The sequence below is a fragment of the Girardinichthys multiradiatus genome, chromosome 3 (assembly GCF_021462225.1).
Source record: "Girardinichthys multiradiatus isolate DD_20200921_A chromosome 3, DD_fGirMul_XY1, whole genome shotgun sequence".
Classification (NCBI taxonomy): domain Eukaryota; kingdom Metazoa; phylum Chordata; class Actinopteri; order Cyprinodontiformes; family Goodeidae; genus Girardinichthys; species Girardinichthys multiradiatus.
In genome coordinates, this window is record NC_061796.1 from 12,313,691 (window position 1) to 12,332,089 (window position 18,399).

The following is an 18,399-nucleotide window of genomic DNA, read 5'->3' on the forward strand; positions in this document are numbered from 1 at the left end:
TCTCATAGAAAGGCATTCACACTAAGGTACTAATCTTTATGGAGGTAAAACCTTTCTGTATAAACTAGCTGTCAAGTTATAACCTGCTATAATATTAACAGCTAAAGTAATTAACACTGTTCATTTTTAACAATGTTCTGCTGAGAAAACACAATATCCTTGGTATGTAACCTGTGTGCTACTCTGACATTTAACATCTTTAACATTTTGACAAATCCTATAGCTGATTGGCATGTCTAGTCGATAAATCACATTATATTACAAAATTCATCTGTTCCCAGCACTGTTGTATGTAGTTAACCTCATGCACCTCATCTCTGTCCATTGTTTGGTCAGGCGGAATTCTCAGCAATGTTTAACTCAACAATACAACCTTATGTCTTCCTCTTAGCTTGAGCAGCGCCTTTTAAAAACAGCCAAAGAGAAGATGGAGCAGCTCAGTCGAGCCCTAAGTAGAAGTGAGTGTGCAGTCTACCATGACACTGTCGATCTTTGTTACACATTTATCTGCAACTTAATCTCCTCTTCTGGTATTAATCATTAGGAAGCTGAGACATGAGGGTAAAAAACCCAGATAAGTCAGTTAATTATATCTTGCCAACAGTAGGTACGTTCATAGTATTTAACATGCTAGGCAGGACTCCTGCCCAGGCTTTAAAAGTATGGAGTTGGATTTATTGATTTTCTAAGGGTTGGGGAAACTGTATGAGAATACTGTAAATGGTAAATGGACTGAACTTATATAGCACCTTTCCAGTCATACAGACCACTCAAAGTGCTTTACACTAGAGCCACATTCACCCAATCGCACTCACTAACGCTCACATGTTCATACACCGATATGCAGATTGGTAGGCAACTTGAGGTTAAGTGCCTTGCCCAGGGGCACATCAGCATATGGCAAGCTGGAATCGAACCCACAACCTTCTGATTGCAAGACGACTACTTTTCCTACTGAGCCATTTAGTTATGTTTTATTTTTACCTGAAGTTGAAATTTCCAAATTCCAAGAGGAGAAAATTAACAGAAGAATTTCCTGAAGTCGGAATTCCAACCATAAAAACCAGAGGTTTCCCCACCAACACCGACCTCAAAATCCAATATGGCTGCTTTGCTGACAACAGTACTGTAAAAAAAAAAAAAAAAAAAGCCTTCACGGTTTAATGTGATTAAATCTTTTATCTACAGCATGTACAGAAAAACGTATTTGGCTAACTGGAGTTAGCCTGCTCACTGAACATATGAATTACCACATCCCACTGGCGTTCAGATGCAGAGCAGAAGCAAGTTCATTGAAGTTTGATTACTATTAGATTAGGAAAAAAACAGAAACGTTTCATTACTTAGATCCAAGTTCCACATTTACACGTAAAAGGGACTCAGCCTAAGTAGCCAGAAGCTATTGTTCCTGGTTTACTGTTGGAATGCTACAGTTTAATCGGGAAAACAAAAAAATTATGCGATGTACAATACGAAGAAGCAAGAATTGATACTTGTGAGCATCACTTAATGTACCACAGTTTACCAAAGCCGTCGCATTGCTCCATTAACTAAAAGATAACAATTTGAATTTCAGATTATTTTTTCTTATACTAGATTTATATTTCATCATTTTCAAATTAGGGTTTTTGTCCATCTCGCTGATGATTTTTGGATCCTAAGTTATTGACAGAAATCCCACAGAAAAAAATGCATTCATTCAAAAATTAAAACGGGCCATTTACTGCTTTTTTTTGTCTCAAACCCTATGGCATCAGGGTTTTAACTGATCCTGTACTCCTTAAACTCTATGCATTTGATATGCAAAATCTACAACTCAAGTGTTGTACATTTGAACATAGAACAGATCTGCATTAGCTATTGGGTTGTTTTTGGTGAGGAGGTAAACATTTTTGTTCTTTAAATATTGAGAAAGGTCTGAAAGACGTGTTTTATGTAATGAAGTTGAACACAGTTTTCAGTAATCATTGTTAACTCTAATCTGTATGGACTGCTTCTGTTTAGCATATGCAGGTTGTCTTCTAAGCAGTTTAGATTCATTTTATTCTGATTGTATAAAATTATTTTGGCCCAAGTCGGAGAGGCCATCTCTAGTTGTTTTCTCATTAGTATTGTGTTTTATTGTGTAGCTAAAAGTTTGAAAGCAGATTCAACTCTGAACTTTAATAAAACACTGTGCTGCCTTACATTGTTCTCTGTTTTTGTATTTTGAAATGTAAATCTGCCTCCTCATGAAACCTGTTGAGGAAAGAGATGTATTATGAGACAATTAGTTTCAGCATAATGCGGGAGAATTAAAATTCATAACTTGTATAAGGGCAGCACACTTCTTGACACCACATATGTAACCTAAAAGAACACTACCTGCAGTTGATTTTGTATAATGAGGTGCTTTAGTTTGAGAAACCACGGAACAAAGTGAGATAATGTAGTTAGGATTAAAACGCTGTGTTAAATAGTGTTTTCTGACTTTTTCTACTTGTCTTGTCTAGGGGAAGGAGGCCCTCCTGACACTACATTCATCGAAGATGCGGTCCTAGAACTGCTCAAGACTCGCCGCATCCTTAAGTGCTCTTATCCTTATGGGTTCTTTCTAGAGCCCAAAAGCACAAAGAAGGAGATCTACGAGCTTATGCAGGTCTCAGAGCAATTTATTGACAAGAAATACAAACTTCCATACCAAGTTGGTCTTACATGATGGAGGGCTAAAGATTTATACCTCATGATCGTCCCCACGTAACTCTGTTGAACCAGCACATCTCAATTTAGTTCAATATGTAGTGTTATTTAATGTATAAATACCAGTACAGGTACAAGAATGGGCTTTTTCCTTCTCTTTTATATAGTATCACAGGTTGGCCGATACAGTAAATGACTGACTCTTCTATACAATGAGCAGTTTTATCAGAAATATTTATTCCTCTATTGTCACTATTTTTATTAGGAGCAGAAGCAAGGTCACTGTTAAACAGCGTTTTAGTTAGTATAACCTGAAAGCGCCTAGGTATGATGCGTTTACTGACCCTAGAAAGTTTAGTGCTTCCTTCTGACTCATCACCTGTCGAGGTCAATCTAACTGACCAACAATTACAGTCACCAGCTGATTTCTTGGTGCATTTCTATTGTTTATTAGTCTCAAAGAAACTTTAAACCTTTCTGTTTATATTTATTGAAATCATTCATTCGGTTTTCCTGAGAAACGGTCTTTCAGCCAGCTGACCAATCTTTGTGCTCCTAGACTGACTTGGAGATGGTGACTGAGGACTTGGCGCAAAAGGTCAACAGGCCCTACCTGCGAACTCCACGGCACAAGATCATCCGGGCTGCGTGTCTTGTACAGCAGAAGAGACAGGAGTTTCTGGCCTCAGTGGCAAGGGGGGTGGCCCCAAATGACTCTCCTGAAGCCCCTAGACGCAGGTAGCATACAGAAAGGCAGATCCATAAATGTTTTAAAAATCTATATATGGTTTATGATTTTAGCTGTGCATAAATCTTTCACTAACAAATATTATTTTCTATCTTTTGCCAACAGTTTTGCAGGTGGAACATGGGACTGGGAATATTTAGGTTTTGCATCACCTGAGGTAAAGGATTGTTTGTTAAAATGTCTACTCTTCTCAAGGAAATGCTTGTTTTATTAAAGTAAAAAACTAGTTTAGCCAAATATCATTCCTTCACTGTAAAGTACCAGTATGCATTCCAGTGAGATTTGCCATGGAGCTATCCAAGTTTTGTCATTTATTGTTGGATCATGTTAGCTTGATTACCGGGAGGATCTTTTGCAAATGTTAAATGTTATTTTGTCCTCCGGGATGCCCTCTATTATCTTAGATACTTCATACTTCCATGCCACCTTTTAACACTGCAACGGTTCTCAGTACATAAATTGTAATTTTTGAAATGAGAGAAATGATCGTTTCATCTCCTTTTTAGCAGTAACGCTAAACAGCTGGCTGACTGGGAGAAATCCTTTTGTTTTTGAAATGACTTCCAGTTATTGCAGCATATCTTGACATCGGTAACCAACTCAGGCCTGTCAGGACAAAACAAAGTCAAGCCAGAAATCTGCTGCTTTTCTTCCTGATTAGTAATTGGCATCCTCCTGTTTTCACTTTATGATATTTTAATCATTGTAAGCATTTACTAGGTGTCTGGGTCTAAAGCTCTTCACTCTTGCTTTAAGAAACTTGAACTTTTTTATATAAATTGCTGCTCATTTTTAAATTGCTTTCCAATCTTTTGAAAGACACATGTCTCATTTCCTTTACTGCCTAAAATATCATTTACCCAAGATGTAACCATTTTTATGTCAAAGAAAACAAAGTCCCTCGATGAAGCTTTGTTTCCTCTGGACGACCGTGCACGAGCTTGAGACGCGTGTTTAATCTCATGCAGGTCGACTGGGAGGAGACCTGGGAGGAGAGAAGGAGGGTTTTTCGTGGGGATAAACGGTTGGGCACGGAGCTTACACCTCAAACTAAACTCATAACTCACTCAGGGTTCGAATATGTGCAAGATTAAGGATAGTTCCTTTAACTGAATGTGTGCGTACATATATATTTATACTGTTGCTGAAAATTGTGATGATGATGATATCGGTTCGGATTAAGCCAAATTTTCCTGAAACTTTACTTCCAGCACTCTCTGTGAGCTACATCCAGTGTGAGCATTAAAGACATTTACAGTCCCTCCTACTACTATAAATAAAAGGGTGAATGGACAAAATGTCAATTATTGTTCCCCACCTAATAGTGCGTTAAAGTAATCCTTTGTGTTTTTGCACACGCTGATTTTGCGATGACGCTTGCAATCAATGAACAGGCCAGACCTGCCAGAAGCTCTAGCTCTGTAGCCCATTAGGGCTCTTCAATAATCACACCAGTACTTTATCCAATACCTATCATTTGTAGTATAATTTATTTCTGATTAGAAGGTGCTTAATTTGCTAAATGTAATTATCACCTCTCTGTTAATGTCACAGCTAATGACAATTAATAAAATGCTGATTTAGTTAATTCATGGCGCTCAAGACCTTATAAAATTAAAGCAAACATCTAAACCTTGTTCGCATTTCTGCTACTGGCAAACCATGGTGGTCCAAAATCACCTTCTTATTCTACACGTTGGAGCAAGCCAGATGGCAGTGTTCCCCTGTGCACTTCTGCAATGATTAAAAGCGGTGTACTCAAGCAAATACCCAGGTATTGGTCTCTGGGTAATTGCACATTAGTTACAGGAATTTTCTTAAAGTCCTAAAACTGTCAGCCAAGTAATGTGTTGATTATCAGCCTGCTTCCTCTATCTGTACAGTTTGGTCAATACATTTAGTTTTCACTTCAATTGTACATGGCTGTGTACTTTATAGATTATGACAGAATGTAAATATATAGACAGATTAATTTGCTTTAAAGCTTTCTCAGGAATCTGTCAGTAGTGTTTAAAAAGCCTACATATTGTTCACATTTCTCAGCAGTATAAGGATGTCATTCCCTGTGGAAGGTTTCTGTTTTAGGTGTTAAATTAGGGGAAAACAGACTTAATTAAATCACTTCTATTACACGTCTGAAGAAGCATTTTGAGTGAAACAATATTTACAAGATATGATCTTCTGTGTCTAAAATGTGTCCATCTTCTCAGAGTTTTTCCTCTCCTCTGTACTGTAAGTTAAAACTTCCAGTGAAAAGGTCAGCTGACAAAAAATAAATGTCAGGAATTTTTCTCAGGTGCTAGTTAAAATAAAAGAAATATATATACACTCACTGGCCACTTTATTAGGTACACCTGTCCAACAGCTTGTTAATGCAAATTTCTAATCAGCCAATCACATGGCAGCAACTCAATGCAATAAGACATGTAGACATGGTCAAGATGATCTGCTGCAGTTCAAACCGAGCATCAGAATGGGGAAGAAAAGTGATTTACCTGACTTTGAACGTGGCATGGTTGTTGGTGCCAGAAGGGCTGGTTTGAGTATTTCAGAAACTGCTGATCTACTGGGCTTTTCACGCACTACCATCTCTAGGGTTTACAGAGAATGGTCCAAAAAAGAGAAAATATCCAGTGAACAGCAGTTCTGTGGGCACAAATGCCTTGTTGATGCCAGAGGTCAGAGAATGGCCAGACTGGTTTGAGCTAGTAGAAAGGCAACAGTAACTCAACTAACCACTCATTACAACCAAGGCATGCAGAAGAGCATCTCTGAACATACAACATGCAAAACCTTGAGGCAGATGGGCTACAGCAGCAGAAGACCACACCGGGTGCCACTCCTGTCACCTTAGAACAGGAAACTGAGGCTACAATTCGCACAGGCTCACCAAAATTGGACAATAGAAGATTGGAAAAATGCTGCCTGGTCTGATGAGTCTCAATTTCTGCTGCAACATTCGCATGGTAGGGTCAGAACTTGGCGTCAGCAACATGAAAGCATGGATCCATCCTGCCTTGTATCAACCGTTCAGGCTGGTGGTGTAATGGTGTGGGGGATATTTTCTTATTGTTGGCTTCTCCAATCCACCCAGGGCTAAAATCATACATATAGGCTAAAATCTAAACATTTACTTCGATTTATACATGATTTTGACTAAATGTCCCTTAGGATGATGCAGAACCACTCATTTCTTATACCATTAACAATAATCTTGGCTGGGTCAGAGAGTCAAGCCAATTAAGTGTGAGGGTTTTATATGAACATGGACTGAGAATGTGCTGACCAAAAACAGTAACTGTTCCTAAATCAACACCTTCAGGCACAGCTTAATGTGGCAGCTGCCCACATGGACAAACGAGATGCCTCCTGGTGAAAAGTTATAGGGTCTAATAATAAGACTAAGATTGAGCTGTTTGGCTGCAACAAGTTTGGAGTAGTTGTACCAGGGGTTGTTGTGCTGCCAGAGGTACTGGTGTTTTGCACAGAGTGAGTAAAATAAAGACTGATTACATAAAAAACAACAAATTGTTTCAGTTTCACCTCAAATCAACAGTGAGATGGTTAAAACTTAGAAAGAGTTGGGTGATACATCAAAACTGGTTATGGCATAGACAAGCAGGCTACCGTTAAGCTTTTGGAATGGCTCTGGCCCAAGCTAAATTGAAAATTTATGGATTAGGATTATGAACAGAGTCCATCTCACAAAACCAACCAATTTAAATGATATGTACCTTTTTGATAAGAAGAGTTCAAATATCCAATCAGGATTATGCCAGGACCTTGGTAGTTGCAACAACTAATCGTGTGTTTTTTGCAAGTTGCTGAAGTTTATCTCAGTTCTTGGGACTGAATTAGAATTTAATACTTGATTTTCTAAATATCTTTGGCCTAAGGAAACAAATCTATTAAGCATTTGGCTGATTTTAAACAATGGCCGCAAACACTCACCTGTCTTCTCTTGCATAGACGCTACTGTTCAAACGTTTTAGATACGCTTTCTCACTTAATGGGTCTCTTTTTTCATGACTATTTACACTGTAGATTCTCACCAAAGGCAACAAAACTGTGAATGAACATGCATAGAATTATATAGTAGACAAAAAGTGTGAAATCTAAGCATTTTTGTGTTTTAGATTCTTTCAAATAGCCACCCTTTGCTTTGATTACTGCTTTGCTCTCTTGATATTCTCTCCGTGAGCTTCATGAGGTGGTCATCTAAAATGGTTTTCCAAACAGTCTGGAAAGAACCTCCTAGACGTTTATTGAGAGACGACCAAAGATTAATATTTCGGTCATCACAGCAAAGGGCGGCTACTTTAAGGAATCTAAAATATAAAACATATTCAACGTTCTTTTACAATTTTTAGTTTGCTACATAATTCCATATGTGTTCATTCACAGTTTTGATGCCTTCAGTGAGAATCTACGTTCAATGGAAATAGTCATAAACATAGAGAAGACCATTAAATGGGAAAGTGGTTCTGAAACCTTTGACCGGTAGTGTATGTGTCCATCTATCAAAGCTCACCAGTAAATCAATGTCATAGATATGAATATTCGAGCTTTAATAAGCAATATCTTTAATTTAGCAGCAGCAAAATAAGGAATAAATGTAAACTGTGTAACTAGTATGTGAATAATGCTAAATAGAAAATGTGTGTATACTTTATTTGCTGTTGTCATTAGATGAAACAATAATAGGATCCATGACCAGAGATTATTGTGCTGAAACATGGAAACAAACAGCTCATAAATAAATGAAGAAAATATATATATTGTTGCCACATTAACACTGTCTTTCATGTTTTATCTCGGTCTCCCTGCAGTAAAACTGACGGGAGCATTTCCGTGAGGAGACTCAGACGTTTTACTCCTCCTCACCCTGCGCCACTACACAGCACAGGGACTGTAATCTTGTTTCAGAGAGAGCTGGATTTCGAAAAGTGTGGATCACTCGGGCTGATGTTAGGGTAGAAAAATGCCTTCCAAATTGGCATATAACAACGACACCCCTGCCTCTTCGCCCACAGTGTTTCAGTGTCTTACAGCTCAACACATCTGTCACCGTAAATGGAAAAGAAATACAGATTTTACAGGACTAGTATCCATCTCTGTAAGATCATTGCTATGATTATTTTAGTTTAGTAAAGTATTCTATAACCCAGCAGCCATTTGAAACTCAAAGCAGGAGAAAAGATTTAATTGGGCATGGTGCACAGAAGAGGGGCTCCTCTTCGAAAGAGCAAATTATCAGTGTACATCGAGATCAGATGGTCATAACACCTTCTCTCTTCGTTCTTGCATGCTTCTTAATAGCAAATAGGCTCAAAGGTTTCTTAGTTGTCAGATTATTATGGACTTGTGTTTCTAATAGCACACAGTAAATATTCTCACCAGATGCTTTTTTGTTTTCTAAAGAAATGTTCGTCCCCTGATAAAGAGCCGGCGTTTCTCTGCTGCAGCAGCTAATTGGAACTCCGTGGTAACTAATCAAAGCTGGCTGACACCGCCTCACAGGCGCCGCTACAGATGGGCCGCTCCATGCTACTTACAATGCCTGCGTGTCACTTCATAGATGGGCTATTTTTAGCACGGCAGAAACATGAAAGACAGAATTTGGATGACAGCCTTTTGATTATATATGAATGTGACTCCGTGACATTTGCTAATGAACGAGGAGATTGACTGAGAAATACTCTTCATCGTTTTTTGCAGTTTAAATATCGTGATCTGAAAATGCAGGACATGTAACTTATTCATGAGAACACTAACTAGTTAGGAGAGGATCACGACAGCCGCATTGAACTTTTCATTTATTTAGGGTTTGACCATGTAACAACATCAAAAAATCTGAGCTTTGACTTCAAACTGACATCATCTTGAGTTTACCAAGAAGGCAAATGAACAATATTTTCTCTTTACTTTGTAATACTTCACACTAATGATCAGAAATTCAGTTGGCTATAAACGTATACAGTATGAGCCAGTAATTGAGATGTGTAGGACATGCTTTTATGTTCTGGTTTTACACTTTTTGTTTCATCTCGTGAAACCAACTTTGGCCCTAATCACGCAGATCTTCACAACAGCAGCGATTGCCTCGCATAAGGAATGCTGAGTATCTGATCCAATTGTTAATTTACCATCATTATAACCTTTAGATCTTCAGAGCGTTAGGATAAGCATTGTTATTCACTGTAAGTGGTCATTTTCAGCTGTTTGGTCTTCATCTAATAGATGAGGTACATCAATCATGTAAAAGACCCCTGTGGTCTTAAACGGGATCTCTTACTCTGATGTTACAGATCTACTGATCACCATTATAGGCTCTCAGTTTTTAGCAATATCATATTAACATTGTTGAACTATTAATTATTGGTCACTAAAATGCGCATAGATTATCCCACAATAAAAACAACCTGTGCATGTGCATTAAGAGCTTTGTTTGATTGATTCTGCAGTGTTTATGCTCCATTGAGTGGTACATTTCATTAGTATCACATTACAGTGTATTTTTTTGCTATAATGATGATGTGCTGCACAGTCTCTGTCTGTAATAATGAGAAATACTGTATTAGAAAATGGCTTTTGGGCTAATTGAACGTAGGTTGCTGCACTACTTTCTTCCCATTAGAAGTGAATCTGTAGCGAATGTCAAAGAACTGGTACATTCATTGTAAGGTTGGTTGTTCAGACTGTTTCGTATCTCAGGCAATAAACCCCAGGCCCAGCTGCTGCTGCTTACTCGTTTCTGAGAGAAAGAGAAATCCAAGGAGTGCATGTATAACTTCAAGGATAAGTGTTGGCCATTGAACATCTGGGGATGTGTTCGATATGCTTTTTTCCACTAGAAAACTAACACTTGTTACAAGTCACTGCAGGAGTCATTCTTCTGAGATGAGCTGTCTTTGCACAAGTAGAACCTTTACAGATACAGATTTTTGTTCCAGTTCTTATGATGTTTGTGTTGCACAATCCACTAACTTGAGTCTTGTTCTGGAGATCAAAAGGATGTAAATATTTTCTCACTTTAGGAACCGGACTCTCTCCACCCAATAAACTTCCCTATCTGAATCAAAGTATTCAGATTACAAATTGTCTTTGGATATTTAAAATAAACACTGTGGTCAGTTCTTGTTTTAATGGCGTGTCCTGATCTTGCTTAAAGGAATATGCAGAGTTCCAGTACAGAAGGAGACATCGGCAGCGAAGGCGAGGCGACATGTCCAGTGTCCAAAGCAACACACCCGACCCTGACGAGCTCAGTGACACTATTTTAGGTACTGCAGTCATCTACTTTTGTTATGTTTAATGTTAAAATGGAACTCAGAACCATCCTCAACAATTAGACATATTTGTTCTGTGGGTTCTTCTGAATGTAATGTGTCACATGCTGCTCTCTTTAGCTTAAGAGTCCTATTTTTTTTCCTGCTGGTTGTAATATTAGGGAAATTATTTCAACTAATTGGACACAAATAGCATTCCTTCTCTGTCAGGATCCTACGTCTTGTCTTTGTAATATTTGAACCCTGCTTTGCAAAAGTTCTCCAAATCCATCAGATTGTGAGGACATCTCTTGTCCACAGACCTCTTCAGGTAACTCCAATAATTTATTTAGGTACATTAGGACATTTGCTCTTCATCTGGGAATCTACTTCAATCTGCTCGACATTTTGGATTGAAGCTTGGACACGGTCCTGCTGAAAAATGAAATTGATTTTCATCTTGAAATTTCTAGCAGACTCCCGAGAAGGTTTTGGGAAATGTTCACAATTTCATCCACCTTGATGAAAAACTCCAGTTCCATCTGAACAAACATAATCCCAGGGGATGATGCTGCCGCCACTATGTTTTACTGTGGGTAGAGTGTTTTCTGGGGATGCTAATTGTTGTTTTGTGCCCCAAAAAGCTTTCTTTTGGATGAGGCCTAATATATTTTCTCTATAAGGTTTGAGAAGTTATTTGGTGAAAAACAGAATTAAGTATCATTCCCATAAACTATTTTTGAGAATTGGGGTAAGGTGGCAGAAGTCTGGTTTGGTCCCATCGTATTTTCATCCTCTGGGACCAATCTGGACTTGTACCAAGTTAAGACTCCAAGAACATTTTCTATTCAGAGTACTTCAGAAATCCTGAACTATAATTTTAAAGCTGTTTTCCAAAATAATCCAGTGTTTTTTTGTTTGAATTAACTTAATGTGCAGAATTCAAAAAAGGTTCAACATGCGGAAGATTACAACTCCACAGCCTAGTAGTATAAATCAGTCAGTTTCTTTTGTCTGTGCAGAACTGATTTGCCATTTGGGAAGCTTGAAAAGAGGCTCTGCTGTGCCAAGGACCATTTATTCATTTCAATTAAATACTCTTAATTAGGTAAATTTTATGTGTTAATTCTGAAGGTCAGTAGTCCACCAGGTGGTTGTAGCCATGTGCACTAAACTGGGAATAAACGGAGAACATGTGATAATTGGCAATGAATTAAACTGCTTTTCAGCTGCAACAGTAGAGTCAGCGTAATTACTGTAATTTTGATTCTTGTGTGTTTTTGTCCATTTATTTCTTACAAAAGAAGCACAGGATATTGGAGGTGGCCACAGACAGGGTCATTTGATGGTGAGTGCACATTTAACAGTTTTCATATTAGCTCAGGTCTTTCTGCTGGGAAAACGTTTAAGGTTAAATAATCCATTTTAACCAAAGGTAGCCTGTCCCTTTGGCATTTGATTAATTAAAATAATGCAGTTTCTTAAAAAAATGGTTTAAGTTCCATTTTATTTGTATTATTTTTTGAAATACCAGACAATTGCAGACTTGCTTGTAAAAATACAGCATTATGTGATGTATAATAAATAAATAGTTCCTATTTGGTAGAAACTTCCTAACAAAAACAACCAATGCTATGATTAGCCACATTAATACAATTTTTAGAATGTATAATTAAAAAAAATAAAAGAACATGTCCAGAGAAAAACAGGCACACAAAATAACATCAAACTTCTGATTATCTCTGATTATCACAGCAACATTATTTATAGAGCACTTTAAACACCAACAGGACCAATGTGCTGTACACAAAGCAAATGACACCTCAGTGATCAGTCAATAGGACCTAAAATATATAAAACAGCGCTGTATTAAAATAATAAAACTATCATCCAGTTGGTCAGAATGAAGTAAAAACAATTCACAAGGCAGCATCTCAAATTGTGTCACAGGGGAGGGAAAAGAGAGAGGTTTTAAGAAGAGATTTAAAAATAAGGAAAAAGCTTCTGATGTCCAAGGGAGAATCTCCTCTGAGCTTACTCTTACTTTGGGACACTCCACTAACCTGAGGGTTCGGGAGGGTGTGTAGGGATGTAAGCAGCTCAGACAGGCGGGCGGGGCAAGGTCATTAAGAGCTTTAAAAGCAAATGAAAGAATTTTAAAATGAATCCCAAATTCAAATTCAAAAATACTTTATTAATCCCAAATGTACAGGCAACCAGTGCAGGGAGGCAAACATGGGGGAAATGTGGTCAAACTTTCATGTGCCACTTAAAAACGTGCAGTGTAAAGAAGACTGGCCCTAAAACCGAGCCCTGCAGGACCCCACAAAAGAGGGAAGCGGAGTGAGACACATGGTCATCAAGGCAGACAGCATCTATGCTCGGCTAAGTAGGACCTAAAACAGTCTAGAGCTGTACCACTGATGCCCTCTGCCCCCCAAAGCTCCAAACGAGAACGTAAAATTGACAGTAGGTTTTTAGTATGCCTTGTTGACTTTGTTTATCCTGTTGGTTCTTGCAGGGTCTTCACTCCCTGGATGAGGATGACCCTAACATCTTACTGGCTATCCAGCTGTCTCTCCAAGATTCAAGGATGGCAGAGATTGGCTCCAGCCATGAGATCCTCACCAATGAAGCTTCGCTTGGCACAATCGGCACTTCCTTGCCTTCCAGGCTTGAGCAGAGTGCTCCAGGTGTTGAAGTCCTCCCCAGAGCTTCTCTGAGCAGCTCAGAACTGCTGGAGCGAGGAGATAACTTGGTGAGGCTGGGCAACATCAGCAGCCAGTACTCTCCAGGCCCCGGCGGCCCCATCTCTGTGCAACACTGTGACATTCGTCGCCAGGCGCAGAAACCAGCCGCTCCGGAAGGCAGCAGCACCTCTGCTGGCCTTTTCTCTTGCTCCACTGAAATGACAGACTCAGCCACATGCGGCAGCAACGACCCATCGTCGTCCTCTACCTTAACAACAAATGCTAATCTTATGGGAAATATCATGGCTTGGTTTCATGATATGAATCCACAGGGTATCACCCTGGTCCCGCCAACCTCCTCTAACCCCGACTCAAGCATGGGCCCACTTGTTGAAGGCAGAGAAGGATGCCTGCAAGACGAGAAAGGTGGTTTTATCATCTTCACTGACGGCAGAAAACCTCAGGAGGCGATGGCAGAGGTGGGTTTCTGCACTCAGAGGTCAAGCGACATGGAGGAGAAGGAATGTGCCATCGCCGAGAGGCCCACTCAGTTAGATCTGGTGGGGTTGGACACCATGCAGCTACCTAACATGGCGGCGCCTGATAAAAGTGGAGAGCAAGCTGAGCGTACAGGCTCAAAGGCCTGCCATGTTGACAGTCCACGGTCTGACTATGCCTCTGACCAGCTGCCCAGCACCAGCTCTTCTGAGTGGGAGGACCATTTGCACTTGGTTTGATCAGCCCAGTTGGGATTAGGAGGTTTACTGATTGGAAAGCAGTTTTGCAGGAGTTACTTGTGTAGAATGTACTGAGAATGAAGAATTTATTAGTTATACGTTGCTGGAGAGTGTGAAAAAAAGCACTTGGTTTAATTTCAATGCAGGAACTTTAGGCCAGCAGTGAAACAAGATCACTGATTATTGTTTTAGTATTAAGAGCACACACTGCAATGAAAGCGATCCAAAACAAATTAGAAACGTATCCTGATGAAAATAGCCTTTCTAGAACCAAGTGTAATGAAGCTCACATTTCTAGAACATGTTTTCCACTGGAGTAAAGCCTACTGTATGACTCTGAATCAGGTCTCGAAGAGCAAATTGCTGTTGTATTCAAACAGTTTCTATAGGATATAGTATGGTTCCTAGTCCTGCCCATATCTGCTTCCTTCATAGGTGCCAAACACTGACTTGTAAAAGCACAGTTTGCAGTTACCAAGTGTTTTTTTTTAAAGCAAATGGTGCCTGATTATAACAATCTCAGAAAACCTAAATGTGAACATCCTGAGCCATATATTTGTTTTAAAATTGGCGGCTCTGTGTTATTTTCAAATCCCACTAACTAAAACGTTTTTGTATGCTGTGTAAAGCTAGTTAATAGATCAACACTGAAATGGTTGTGAACTTTCAAAAAAGAAAAGGGTTATTGTTCAACTGAAAAGCAAGTGGCCTGCTCATAAATGAATGGACTTGACAATGGTTATTCATCTCGGAGCTTCAGTGTGAAGAGGAAGCGTCCTCAGACCTTAAAACATGAGAAATGCAGATAGATCCTTGCTTTGAATTCAGCCGTAGCTTGTGTGAAAACGTTTTGAGACGAATGTTTAATGTGAAAGTGATCAGAGGTCTTGTTTGTATGCAGCAGGGAAGGTCAGCCAATAAGAAAACCAGGTAATCCCTTCCAGTCTTATTTTCATTAATTATTACAGCTCAAGTTGTGTCTAGATGGGATCATCTCTGCAGGGTAATGCATGAAGAAATCTTGAATGTGTGAATGGGGAGTCCATGTCTCTGAAGCGGAGAAAATCTAGTGCCTTTGTGTCTGTCTTCGTGATTCAGTTCGTTTTCCACCTTCTTCTGAGTGCTATTTACACCAACACAAAAACACCTGTTACCTTAAAGAAGTGTGTCTCTCGTAACATATAGTGGGCAAACACAAACTCCAGTTTTTTTTTTTATGTTTTAATCCAAATCTTTGTAGCATGAAGCTTTTTGTTTGTTCACATGATAATACACTGATGGACAAAACAGATTGTTAAATGGTCTGATAAAATATGTGGTGACTATTGAAATATAAGTATTTTTTGTAGAAGGGCTCCCTGCCCTACATTTCTTAAGTTTTTCTTATGCGATTAAAAAGGCAAATCATTTGTATTAATGAAGTGTAATGACAGGGTTAGGGACTGTATATGTATCATGCATCTGAAGACACAACTGAGAAAAGTTGCAATATAACATAAATATTTCTGCTTTTATCAATGACTTGTGAATAACTCATGACATGAAAAACAATCATGTTTGACCTTGTAGAATTCATTTTGTTTATGTACAGACTCATGTCTGGTTCAAGTAAATTAACTTTTATAAAAGTTGACCCGTAGAGCAACACTAAATCTAAACGGCAGTTATTGCTTTGATACAAGGCTGAAGTATTTAGACTGTCAGTGCCATATGATGCAAGTGTCCTAATCACAGGAGACTTCTTTCTCTGTCGGTCTAACAGTATGCGGCGTATATGAGTGCAGTTCGAGAAGAAGGTTCTACTCTACTTATATTTCGCTTCTAATCTCTAGGTGACTTATTTTAAGAAATGACAAACTTTTTGTAACTCATTACAATTTTCTATTGTAAAGCAACTAATTCTTAAAATGCTGTTTGCACTTTCATAGTCTATACTTGATACATTCCCTCTTTATACAAAAATTGTTTGGTGTGTGATGCCAATAAACTGTTGAGTTTTATTGTGTGGTTATGTGATCACTTTTAAAAACATCCTTTAATTTGTAAGGGTGGTTTTTAGAGATTCACTTCAATCAGTTTAGGTACTGAGTTATTAAAGGGCAAAAATATCTTAATGGTAGGAAAAACATAAATCACACTCAGTCTTAGCACTGTTATTTAAAGCAGACAAGTTATTTTAAATTACTTTTCTGACATAAAAAGAGCCATTTGAGACCTGCTCCACTAAAACATGAAGGGACTACGACATATAGTTTGACCTGTTATCTAGAACCACACAAGGTGACAGCCTATTGTTGCAAACTAAAAACATTATCTTGACAAAAAAAAAAAAAAAAAAAACCTTCAAAAGGGGATGTGTGAGATCGCCACCACTTATTGGCAACACACAAAAGGATAGTGAGCACTCTTACCCTGAAATTCCTATTTGGGGAAAAGGGGTTGAGATTTGTAAAAGTGAAGACGACCACTCTTTATCGCCAGATTATGAAAATATAAACTTGGCTTCAAGAGAAGGAACAACCCGAGGCTGAGAGAGAACAGTTTATGCCACAGAAAACCGAGGTGCTCTAGTAGATTTAGCATTCAGACTAACAGTGACACGAGTGTCGTTTGCAAGCATAAAGCGATTTAATGTGGAAAAACCACAGTAAAAGTGATTCATTTTTCAGTAATTAACTTTTTCAGTATTAACTAGAACTGCAAACAGTTTAAACTGGTTCTAAGTCCACCCCAACAAGTCCGCCCCTCAGCGCAATATTTAGCTATAGCTGTGACTTTCTTTTCCCAGTGTCTGAGCCAACTGAGTGAGGATGTATGTGATATTTGTGACGCGAAGGGCAAGGCCAGCGGTGGGAATACTTCTAATCTTAGGAAGCACCTGGTTGAACACACGATTTTTCTCAAGGCTGAAGAGCGCACAATTTTCAACAGCCTCAGATCTACGGCTACATCTCCTGCATTCAGCACCGTTGGCAGCTCATCGTCTGCAACCATTTATATGGGAGAAAATGTTTGAAACAACTGAGATGTTACAGTACAAACAGCAGAATGTTGTTTTGATGTATTCAAGTTTATACATTGAGAAATAAATATGTTAAATTAAAATGTTTTGACATTTTAGTATTAAATGAATCAACATTTACTACCACATAAACACACACACAAAAGTACTGAAAACTAGTACTGTTGAGTACCGATATGGATTCCCAGGTTCCAGGCATCAGTACTGTATCGATTCAAATGTGAAAGGAACCCATCCATACCCATCCACCACATGCACAGTTAAGTCCTAAATCATTCATACCCCTGGCAGATGTAGGTTTAAAGAAACATTTTATGTTACCATCATTTTTCTTCTGACTGGAAATAAAACATTTTGCAGTGGCCCAGCTAGGGTTACAATTCAATACATTCTATTTATGTAGCACCAATTCACAACGCATCTCATTGTACTTTACAAAGTCAATTCAATCGAATCATACAGATTCCAAGTCATGTACACACCTTCCAGATGATTCTAGTTACACAATGCAGTCAAATTCAGTTTATTATTCAAATTGGTTAAAAAGTGTTATAAGGTAACCCAGCAGATTGCATAGAGTCAGTGACTTGCATTCACCTCTGGATGATTATTGTGTTGTTGACTTCGCAGCAATCCTTCATACTGGGAATAAATGTAATGACAGCGGTAAGGAAAACTCCCCTTTTAACAGGAAGAAACCTCCAGCAGAATCAGGCTCAGTGTGAGCAGCCAGCTGCCGTGACAGACTGGGGGTTTTAGATAGGAAGCATACACACAAAAGAACACAGAAGCACTGACCCAGGATTACTTTCTATGTGAAAGAAAAGTTAAACGATGAAGGCAGTAGTAGCTGCTTTACCGGCTTCATCTAGGAGAGAGGCAGATAAGCTCTGAGCCAGTTTTCAAGTCTACAGTATGAAGAGAGAGGAGTTCCTACTTGAATATGTGAAGGGAGCTAAAATAAAATAGGGTGACTAGAAAAATGTGGTGCTTATCACCAAGGATACACCTTAAAAAATACCAGTAGAAACATGCAAATAGCGGGTCAGCATTTACAAGAAGGGCTTGATTATTATAATGCCAATACATATTTTTCAATTGATTACTGACAAGAATATATATTTTCAATGTGGTGCATTTATCTAAGTGTAAATAACAGCTAATTTATTTGTTCAAAATTGATTAAGCTTATATATTGTTCTATCTTTCAAGAGATGCCTGTCTCATTTCCTATCAAAAACAAACTTATGCCAGT

The 18,399-nt window shown here is 38.6% G+C and overlaps 1 protein-coding gene across 3 annotated transcripts in view; it reads left to right on the top strand.

Annotated features, from left to right (window-relative positions):
* LOC124865432 (ankyrin repeat and IBR domain-containing protein 1-like) overlaps positions 1-16,122 on the top strand; it is a 46,708-nt gene extending 30,586 nt beyond the window's left edge. For 2 of the 3 annotated variants that reach the window (XM_047360502.1, XM_047360501.1), the window contains exons 14-20: positions 392-458; positions 2,493-2,638; positions 3,239-3,417; positions 3,533-3,584; positions 10,599-10,710; positions 12,000-12,043; positions 13,217-16,122. In XM_047360502.1, the coding sequence (XP_047216458.1) occupies positions 392-458; positions 2,493-2,638; positions 3,239-3,417; positions 3,533-3,584; positions 10,599-10,710; positions 12,000-12,043; positions 13,217-14,122 (1,506 nt within the window). In that variant the 3' untranslated portion in view covers positions 14,123-16,122. The remainder of the gene's footprint in view (positions 1-391; positions 459-2,492; positions 2,639-3,238; positions 3,418-3,532; positions 3,585-10,598; positions 10,711-11,999; positions 12,044-13,216) is intronic. The other variant, XM_047360503.1, reaches the window with a different exon arrangement.
* Positions 16,123-18,399: the final 2,277 nt, after the last annotated feature.